Here is a 10,275-nt window from a genome sequence, read left to right on the forward strand (position 1 = left end):
CCGCGGCCATTCCCATCGGGGTGTCTGTGCTCGGTCTCACGGGCAACTTGGACCCCCTGACCCCGTCAAAGCATGCCCGACGACACTTTAACAACATGAAAGGCGACAACAAGAAACTGGTTGAGTTCCCCGTGGCAGTGCATGGCGTCATTGGGAACACCCCTCTGTCGGACAACCACACTGATCCCCACTGCGGCTTGCTTGTGGTCGCCGATTTCCTTCTCGCCAACGGCGCGCTGGACGCGATAAACTTGAACTGCATGGACAAGGTGCAGCCTCTCAATTTCGACATCCCGGACGCCTTGGCCCTCGAACTGTTTGGTCTGGACGGCGGCGCCATGGACGGCAAACTGCACACCCCCGCGCAAGGTGCCAAGGACTACAAGTCCAATTATACATACTCACATGAAGGTGGGCGTGATCGTCCTCAGCTTTACAGTCGTCGGCCTCGGGCTCAATGCGCTCCTGAAACATAGTAAAGCCAAAGCGACGCGAGGCAAGTACGCAGTCTACGAAGACGCGTGCACGGGCAACGCTTCTTGACCAGCCCGAAAGTCGCCACATTCTCAAGAGAACGAAACCCCCGCCAGTGCAAGTGCATCGTTGTAAATGTGTATAATTGAGTTTGACGGTAAACCTTTGGGGAGTTGTTATTGGCCGAGCCTCTGTGTGCCTGAGTGTGGGTAGCCGAATGTTGGTCACGAACGACATTTGAAGAGTGTGAAATATGACCTGGATCGTAGCGGCATATGTTCCGAGCTGATGGTACACTGTACGATGCATGACTTGTAGAGAGTAGTGAAGTGATAGAAGGGAACTGACTGATTGACTGTATAATGAAGTTGCTTTTGGATTTGTCATCGAGGTCACCGTTGTGAACACGGTAGTCGTCGATTGCGAACACCGGCGCAAGGCAACAAAGAATTCTTTAGCTGTTTTACAGACACGCTAGCGACTGAACGCATGGAGTTTCCCGGAACAGGAAACGAGCATGCCTTGGACGTGGAGCTACCTGTTAGCGACCACGGGGACTCTATCCGAGCTCGATCCCGGTCGGATCGCTCGAGGAGTCCTGCGGCCCGTGCACCGAGCGTGGACCGCTTTGAAGACAGTGGAAGTCCCCGGACCAATCCGACTGCGCGGCGGCTGTTCCGGTTACCACATGGAAGGCAACAACCGGTGGCGGTTCATGAGGCCTGGAGTTACGGGAGACCGTCGATGTTCGGGCTCCCGGTTTGGCGGTACATCCGGGACTGCGCCCGGACCTACGATGGACAAGGAAGTTGTGGATATGGGACAAAACAACATGCACCTGCACAACGCCCCGGCCCTCCCGAAGAACCCGACGTTCGAGGGATCCACCAAGAAAGAACGACGTGCTTTTATGGCCGCGTAGAATCTGTATATCGGCCAGACGAATGCACTGACTGCCAACGGGGTCCGAACGTTCATTATGTCCGTGAGGGTGTGTATCGAACCTGCGACAAAGCAACGTATTGCCGAATGGGACATGGGAAAGGATCCCGATGACGTGTCCGAGGGCGAATGGATTGCGTGGTTCACGCAAGGTTTCGTCGTCGATCCCCGGGCCCTGGACACCCTGAAGATGCGGATCAAATCTGCTGTTGTTTTTGATATGTCGGTCCCGGACGCGGATTCCCGGATCGGACGTATGCTGGATGGTTTGGCTGCGGCTATCCGTCGGGACCGCCAGGAGTGGGTGATCCGGGAAGAGAGCCAGGCGATCGTGAAGATCATCACGGACGCCATCAAGACTGCGTCGTTACGCCGTTCTGTTACCGAGCAGATGGCGTTAATGCGAAACAAGCCTCTGAAGAAGGATGTGTACCGTTTCGTGGGCTGGTTGCGGGAATATGCTATCGGTCACGAGCGTTTTGTGGGTTACGAAGAAGAGTTGAAGCCGCCCACGAGAATAGACCTACCGAAGCCGCCGGGGTCGAAGGTCCTGGGAGGACCCAGGGACCCGAGGGGAGACACGAAGCCCCTGACACCTATTCCGAACGCACCGGCTATCGGTGCACCGAACAACGGTTGTCTGAAGTGTAAATCGACCAGCCATCGGGTCCGAGAATGTCCCGGGATCACCCCCGAAGAGGTCAAGCAACTGCTAAGAGCACATGGAAGTACGTTCGGACGTGGTCGGGGCGAGAAAGGAGCCCCGGGAGTACCTGGTGGCCGCGTGGCGACGGTGAAGACGAATGTCCCGGACGCGAAACGGCCTGAGCTCCCGGCTATTGTGGACGGTGTTCTCCCCGTGCAGGCATCACTCTTGGACTCAGGAGCTGATTTGTCGGTGGCCTCCGGAGGCCTGGTTTCTGCGCTGTTGGCTGCGGGAGCATCTCCGGAGATTACAGTCATGGGTCCGATGGAACTCCGACCGTACGGGGCGGATAGCCAGGTGATTACTGTGACGAAACAAGTTCGCCTGGGCAGCCTGGAATTCAAGACCACGTGCGGGCCGTTGATGTTGCGAGGGCTGCGGGTCTGGGTCGATGAGACCGTAGCACCTGTTGAGCCTTGCGCTGGGCCTGCCCGTGATGCAGAAATTGGGCTACAATGAGCAGACGTTGCTGGAAAATGCACGTCGGCAACAAGCCGTATGGGATTTTGGGGATCAGCCGATCACGACTCCGGGAGTCGCGATGCACCGTACCCTGCGGATGGGAGAGTTGTCAGAGGGTATCGACGACGACGAAGGGATGGCGTATTCAACGCCAGAACTTGGAGATGCACCTGACGACGACGGTCTAGTGCGTACTGTCCTGAATGCCAAGGTGGCCGAGGCGGCTACCGCGGGCATGCCAGCAGAAGCTGTCGAGCAGCTCCGGGACCTGTTGATGGAGTTTCGGGACGTGTTCCGGCTGAAGTTCGGGAGAAACCCGCCGGTGAAAGTGGAACCGTTGAAGGTGCGCCTCAAGGAAGGGTCTGTGCCGGTGAAGTCGGGACTGCGCCGCTACCCTCCCACTCATATGGCGTTCCTGGAAAAGCATGTCCGGGAGCTGGAAGAAGCGGGTCTGGTGTACCGAAGTACTAGATCGTGCTGGGCCTCGGCCCCGAGGATTGTCCCGAAGAAAGATCCGGGAGACCTCAGTATGACGATTAACTCGAGACCGATCAATGCGTGTACCGAGCCGATGCCCTGGCCCATGCCGAATCTGGAGGTGGCCATGGTTGTACTGAAGGGCTCGAAAGTCTAATTCAAACTGGACTGGATGAAGGGGTATTGGCAGCTGTCTCTACACCCGGACTCCCAGGAGTACTACTCCTTCATGACTCCCGTAGGGGTTGTGACCCCGACCCGAGTCCTGATGGGCCAGACCGATGCGGTGGTCTATTGCCAAGGGGTGGTCGATGAGTCGTTCGGGGACCTCCTGATGCACGGACTGCTCGGATGGTTGGATGATTTGTTGGGGTATGCCCCGACTACGGACGAGTTGTTGCACTTGTTGCGTAAAGTGCTTGAGATCTGCCATGCGTATGGACTGAAGTTGCACCCTGGGAAGTGTGTATTTTACACCACCCGGACCGTATGGTGTGGGAAAGAGATTTCGGCGGACGGCGTGGCGCATGCCCCGGACCGGAACCTGCTACACAGGTTCCGGTCGAGGATCTGGCCCTACCGGCAAGCGATCAGCGACATGAACCACTGGCGTTCCTGAGCGGATCGTTCCGGGGAGCGAGCGGGCGATGGCCGATTGTGGAGAAGGAGGCGTTTGCGGTTGTCGAATCGTGCAAGCGCCTGGAGTATCTCCTGATCCGTCCGGGAGGGTTCCGATTGTTTACGGACCACCGGAATCTGGTGTACATGTTTAACCCTCTGGGGTCGAACTCGAACATGGCAAGTACCAGGCCCACAAGCTCCAGCGCTGGGCGTTGACGATGACGGCGTTCCCGTACGTCGTGGAGTGTGTGGCGGGAGAGGAGAACTTGTGGGCGGATCTCCTGAGCCGTTGGGGAAGTCCTCCTGGACCGGACCGGAGCTTTCCGGTGGAGTCCCGGAGTGCCCGGATGTCCAGACTGGCCCTGGTGTCCCCCTTACGGCACGAATAATTTGTGTGGCCGACGGCGAATGCGATCACGGAATTGCAGCGCGGCCCCATCCGACATGTGAAAAATACGCCCCCTGGAGCGCCGAGAAGAAGAGTTTTCTGACGGCAGCTGGGAAGATCTGGATCCCGGGAGATGCATTGGATATGCAAGTGCGTATATGTGTGGTGGCTCATGCCGGCGTTGCGGGACACCGGAGAGTGGAAGCGACAACGGCATCTGTTGCGGAGATGTTTGATTGGCCTACCCTGAAGACCGACGTGAAAAACTTCGTCAATGCCTGCCTGCATTGTATGGTGGTCGATGGTGAGTCGGTACCCCGTCCCTGGAGTGAAGCGCTGCATGCCACGAAGCCAAATGAGTTGATTCATTTTGATTGGCTGTCGCTCCCGTAGGCTCCGGGAAGCCTGAAATACGTCCTGGTCATCAAGGATGATATAAGTGGGTTCGTTCGGTTACATGCCAGTACGACAGCGTCTGCAGCAGAGACGGCCGCGGCGTTGATGGAATGGTTTGGACTGTTCGGCGTGGTCAGGACCTGGGTATCCGACTCTGGGTCCCATTTCAAGAACGAACTGGTCAGTACCCTGGGTCGTATGTTTGGTGTTCATCATCATTTTGTCACACCACACTGCCCCTGGGCCAACAGGACAGTTGAGGTGGTGAACCGGATCGTCATCCGGACCCTGAAGACCCTGTGCAGCGAGATGCGCTTGCAACCCGGAGACTGGCCGGGGGTGTTACCCCTGGTACAGTCTGCCCTGAATCAGCAGCCGGTCGACCGTTTGGATGGCGTAGAGCCAACAACAGCGTTTACGGGCCTGCCTGCTACACCTCCCTTGACTGGACTGGTCCACCCGGACGAGCCCCGGGAGGTAACGATCGACTGGATTAAGTCCCGGGCCATACGCCACGTGACAGAGCTCGCAGATGCTCTGGGAATTATGCACAAGCACGTGGCAGAGACGGTGGCAGCAAAGCGCGCTATAAGGCCCGGTGCCGTCGTGATGGCCAACGTTCCGTGAAGCTGGCGAAATTTATGCTGGGCGATTTTGTTTTGGTGGCCCGGGCCCTCCAGCATCCGGGAAAGATATCGTTGCGTTGGAAGGGACCCTTTCGGGTCGTGAAGGTGGTCTCCGACTACCTGATGGAAGTCCAGCAGCTGGTGCCTCCGGGAGCGACGTCCCTGCACCATGCGTGCCGGCTCCGCCTGTACTGCGAGGGTGGTTGAAGACCCAAATCGCGTTCGGCGATGAAGGTTTTTACGTGGAAGACCTCCGGGACCTGCGTCTGCGAGATGAGGTCTGGGAAGTCCTGATCAAGTGGCTTGGCCTGGACGATCTGGAGTCGTCCTGGGAACCGGCCCTATCGATCTACGAAGACGTTCCTGTGCTATTCCGTCGCTGGGCCAAGGCCCGGAGCAACGAAGACGGCGTGTACGAAATGATCGACGATCTCACGAGTGCATGTGGTCACCCGATGTATGGGGGGAAGTGTTATCGGCCGAGCCTCTGTTCGACTCCCCGTGCCTGAGTGTGGGTAGCCGAATGTTGGTCACGAACGACATTTGAAGAGTGTGAAATATGACCTGGATCGGAGCGGCATATGTTCCGAGCTGATGGTACACTGTACGATGCATGACTTGTAGAGAGTAGTGAAGTGATAGAAGGGAACTGACTGATTGACTGGATAATGAAGTTGCTTTTGGATTTGTCATCAAGGTCACGGTGGTGAACACGGTAGTCGTCGGTTGCGAACCGGCGCAAGACAACAGGAGTATGCATCAGGCCTCGGAAAAATACTATGGAATACGTACTGTAGTAGGGAAGGCGATCAAAATGAAACCGTACTTATGGAAATATGCATACTGGCTGCCCTACTATATTTCCCTATTTGAAGTATTTGATAACGATCCCCTACTAAGGTACCCTATTTTCCCTAAGGGTGACTTGGAACTCGCGCGTCCCAAAATCGCTGCTTCACATGCAGGGACAGCAGCATCTCCACATGGACATAATACAAACTTTGGCGATGGTCTGTAAGGATCATTTTGGCAGCGACGAACAAGTGTTTAACATGTTCGACGGACGAAGCTGCAGCCATTCTTGCCGCCAGGTATCTGCATATTCCTCTACCGTAAGTATATTAATTACTCCGGAGTATCCCTTACTTAAGTTATACCGATCTCAATCGATCAAGGCCCTGTTCGCGACATCCTTCAAGTGATGCGGGTCATGCTGCGAGAGTACCACCTAACTGAACAAGAATGGGACTACCTATTGCGGTGGTCGAAGCCAACCTCAACTAAACATCGGCTTCATCACTGGCGAGCAAGTCGCCTCTGGAGCTGTTTACGGCATTAAACCCGGCGACTCCCCTGGATGTCATCGTGGTGGGCATGAACAAGGAACTCCGAGAAAGCGACTGGACGGTCAAGGATATCCCAAAGAACCTGGACAAGCTGCCTGCTAGCCTGCAAGTTGTGCACAAAGAAATCCTAGACAAAAATGCGATGCGTGGGGCGAAGGCTACCGAAAAGTACGAGCAGTGCAATGTCAGCGAAGGCGATTTTCTGCTCTGGTCCCGCGTCGACGAACGCTACCATCCCAAGCTGCTAATAACCCGGACGGGCCCCCTACCGAGTCAAAGAAGTGGGCAAATACTCCGTCGTGCTGGAGCACCTGGTGACTCATGAGCTGCGGGAAGGCCACACGTCAAGCATCAAGCTCTACGCCGAAGACAGCTTTGAAGTGACCGAAGAGATCCTCGAACACGTTTCCCAGCAAAGGATCATGCTGAAGGTCAAGTCCATCGCGGGACATAAGTTTGTCCCGGATGTGAAAGACTTCATCCTGGAAGTGCTTTGCGTAGGTTTAAGGATATCGAGTCCTCATGGGAACAGCTACAGAAGCTCATGCATGAATGCCCGGTCGTGGTGAGGAACTACGTTGAAGGCGTGAACAAAGCGAGCGATGGCGATACGGTGCACAAGGCGATGGAGCGAGCGAGCGCGAAGAACTAGCGAGGCCCAAGTGTGTCCTGCGGGACATGGCTTGGGGTGTGTGTTGTGATGGGTGACTTAATCCAAGTCCCGTGGTAACATCAAGTCAATCAAGTGTGCGGTTTGCAGGGAGTCAGCACTCCCCCATTTGGTTGTTTGTGTTGGCACTGGCTGGGCAACAACACACATCCACTTATTCAGGTACGTTTTAGGTCAATTGTACCAAATTCCTGAGTGAGTGGTCCTTGTACAAATTTGTAACACCCCATGGTTAAATGAGTTTTGGATTATAATTATTAAGACATTCCTCCGCGAGGGTCGATATTAGAACCACATGTTGTGGAACCGCTTCGCCAATTGTAACGCGCCTGCTCAACCAGGGGCGGTGTGTACTCTTCGGTTTTTACTTCGTTCAATCCTTCATACCTCGTGCTTCGACCGCTATTCTTCGAAGTTCGGTCCTCGACTTCGTATCAGTCCTTGTTATCCGGATTCCCCAGTGGAGAGACGGATAATTCCTTGCGGAAATAATCCGGGGATCGAACCGACGACCATTGAGTTAAGATACCGATGCTCTATCACTGAGCTATTTTCCCTCCCATGTAACACCCCATGGAATCAATCATGTGGGCATTGTGTCGTATTTATGTCCAATCAAAACCATAACGTTCATTGATTGGATAAAATAATGGAGGTATCTTGCTGCTGATTGGTTGAAAAAAGTTGTGTGCCACTCAAAACCTTAAATTCCCTTGTCACCTGTATTTCTTCCAAGTTGGACAAACGCACAACAGTGGATTGCAGTGTAGGCCCTCGTGGCAGAAAGGTTGCGTTGAACACCAAACTGTACATCCGTTCAATTGTGGTATACTAGTAGTCGGAAATGGATTTAACCCAAAGCAACGATGGGTTATACTGTAGCCCAGCTCGGCTGCACCTCCAACGAACGGCTCAGTGGCAATCCACGAAACCACATATAGCAAGATAAAGGCCACTCAGCCCATTTGGTCCTTTGTGGACATATCCAGTAGTTCGTTGCACCTCAAAGCAACGGCCCTATTGAATTAACGTAAAACTAGATATACCAGAAAGGGACGAATAGTTCTTATTGCGGTCAGCGCTATTGAAGGGCGAAAGGGGGGAAGGGATGTGACTGAATGATATTCCTGTCCACATGGGCAAAAATGTCGACGAGGCAACACGCGAAATAAAATTCAGAGTGCAATTCATCGGTTACGTGGAAGATTTTGCTCGTGTCGTGTCGAAACGCCAACAATGCCGCGCCATAATCCGCGAAAAGTTTCCGGGACAGAAGATAGTGTTGGCCACGGCACTCACACATCCATTGGTAGTCTTCCATAGTTTTCTTAGTTGGTTTGGCCTTGAAGGAGAACAAACCAAACGCATTCAATGCCGCATGGATGTTATGCTCCTGCTCAAAGTTGATCTGGCCTTAGTGAAGGTGAATCCAACGTCGTGTTCGATGTCTTGGCGAACTGAAAGCAGGTTGAACTGGAGAGTTGGGCAAAACAACACCAGGCGGACGAGGAATGGGCGGCAGGGGCTTGAATCAGTAGCAACTGATATCAACACCACCTCATAGCCGTCCACGGGTGAATTGGTCGCCATTGCCAACCGTGGGGAATAGGTTGCAAGGCGTGATGGCACCACAGAACCAATCGGTGCGGGGGGTCACGGAGCACGATGCACCGGAGTCAACAATCCAGTCATCCTATAGCATAGCACCAGGTGGTAGAACTGTCTTCGTCTGGGGGATACGTGGCGTGCTGACCGCCAAGCCAAACAAGTTGGTACCACCATGTTGGGGGTGAACCGAAATGGTGAAGGACATGAGCTCGACGCTAATAGTGTTCACACGTGTTGCGAGGTCATCGAAGAACTTCGACAGAGGCGGGGAAGAGGGGTCTCACCGTAGAACTGCGGCGCAAACTTATCGCGATGATATCGTAGGCGCTCGGCGCGGTAATCTTGAACCTCGATAGTCCGGCGATCCACATCAGCCGCTGACATATCGGTTCGGATTCGAAACTTTGAGGGCACCTGGTGCCCTCAAAGCTCACGCAGGATGTTGGTTATTTTTTGGTTGGGTTGGTTCATCAAAACAGATAATGAATGTCAGCACTCAACCTTGAGTTCCAATGGCGTGTGGCCATCCAAACGTTTGAATGGCCACACGCCATTGAACTGAAGGTAGGAATGCCAACAAACGAATTATTCCTTTGTGATTCAATACTTATTCATTTCTGTAAGCTTTGAGTATAACCTATTTTCATGCTCGAGAAATCAAGGTTATTTACTTTGGGCCAACGCGGTGTCGCAAGAGGTCTTTGTAGCACCCATCGCAAGTGCTGAAGTGGAGGCTTTAGCACTTTGCGTTTGCGATGGGTGCGCAATCACGTGATCACACCGGCAGGGAGGTGTACGGCACCGACACGGGCTGGATGGTGGAATGAGGGATGGCCAATTTCATTGGGTTAGTAGGCAAGTGGTGAAACGAGACCTGTTAGAATTGACCGAGTCCTGAATACCACATCACATGCTCTTACTCTCATACACAGCCTACACAATTATCTCAAGGCTCCTTGCATCAACCGTCATCACAGGAGTAGAATATATCGCAACAGGGTGTGATGAATCTACGTTGAAGAGCATTTGTCCATTCTACAACGAGATGGAGAGCATTTGTCCATTCTACAACGAGATGAATGCACTCTTTGGGGGCGCGGCAAAACTTTCGACCGTCGCACATTGTAGAAACGAGTTATGTGCAAGGTGAAAATATGGAAATACTGAATCAAACAATGATAATTTAATGCAACCCCGCAACCATGTAGAAGATTCGAGTAAGAACGAGTACGATTCATCGGATGGCCTAAACAGCGACGATGGCGAAACGAATGACCATGAAGTCGTCGACGACGCACATTTCGGCCACCACCCCATGTACACCAGCAACCAAGACGACCGTGAGGCCCACGACGACCCCGACCATGATGCCTACTGGACAAAGAACGATGTGGAGGACCCCGGCCGCCCCACAAACACCCCGGACAACCCACCGCGGCCCATCGGCATACCAGCAGCTCTCCCATCTCTGGCTGCGGGCAATCCCAAGGCCAAACCGACTATCCCCCGCCAGTTCCCGGCTCCCGAAAAACGGCTCATCCCGCGCAGTGACACAGCTC

At 54.1% G+C, this 10,275-nt stretch overlaps 3 protein-coding genes and 1 pseudogene across 4 annotated transcripts; 3 read left to right on the forward strand and 1 right to left on the reverse strand.

The window, feature by feature from the left end:
• Positions 1 to 95: 95 nt before the first annotated feature.
• On the forward strand, positions 96 to 543 carry H257_07761 (hypothetical protein; the record flags this gene model as incomplete). Its single annotated transcript, XM_009833394.1, has 2 exons — positions 96 to 385; positions 432 to 543. 2 exons carry the CDS (start codon positions 96 to 98, stop codon positions 541 to 543), a joined length of 402 nt encoding a protein of 133 aa, XP_009831696.1.
• A 910-nt stretch (positions 544 to 1,453) lies between these two features.
• H257_07762 (hypothetical protein) lies at positions 1,454 to 5,601 on the forward strand (the record flags this gene model as incomplete). The annotated part of the gene is made up of 8 exons (XM_009833395.1): positions 1,454 to 2,503; positions 2,526 to 3,191; positions 3,240 to 3,548; positions 3,617 to 3,820; positions 3,871 to 4,021; positions 4,111 to 4,382; positions 4,464 to 5,064; positions 5,096 to 5,601. The coding sequence occupies 8 exons, from the start codon at positions 1,454 to 1,456 to the stop codon at positions 5,599 to 5,601; spliced, it is 3,759 nt and encodes a 1,252-aa protein (XP_009831697.1).
• Positions 5,602 to 6,466: 865 nt separating this feature from the next.
• On the forward strand, positions 6,467 to 7,090 carry H257_07763 (hypothetical protein; the record flags this gene model as incomplete). Its single annotated transcript, XM_009833396.1, has 3 exons — positions 6,467 to 6,719; positions 6,775 to 6,935; positions 6,971 to 7,090. The coding sequence occupies 3 exons, from the start codon at positions 6,467 to 6,469 to the stop codon at positions 7,088 to 7,090; spliced, it is 534 nt and encodes a 177-aa protein (XP_009831698.1).
• Positions 7,091 to 7,591: 501 nt separating this feature from the next.
• Positions 7,592 to 7,665, reverse strand: H257_07764 (annotated as a pseudogene). Its single transcript has one exon. The product of its transcript is annotated as a tRNA-OTHER (tRNA).
• Positions 7,666 to 10,275: the final 2,610 nt, after the last annotated feature.

This window comes from Aphanomyces astaci (genome assembly GCF_000520075.1).
Source record: "Aphanomyces astaci strain APO3 unplaced genomic scaffold supercont1.16, whole genome shotgun sequence".
NCBI classification, from domain to species: domain Eukaryota; phylum Oomycota; class Saprolegniomycetes; order Saprolegniales; family Verrucalvaceae; genus Aphanomyces; species Aphanomyces astaci.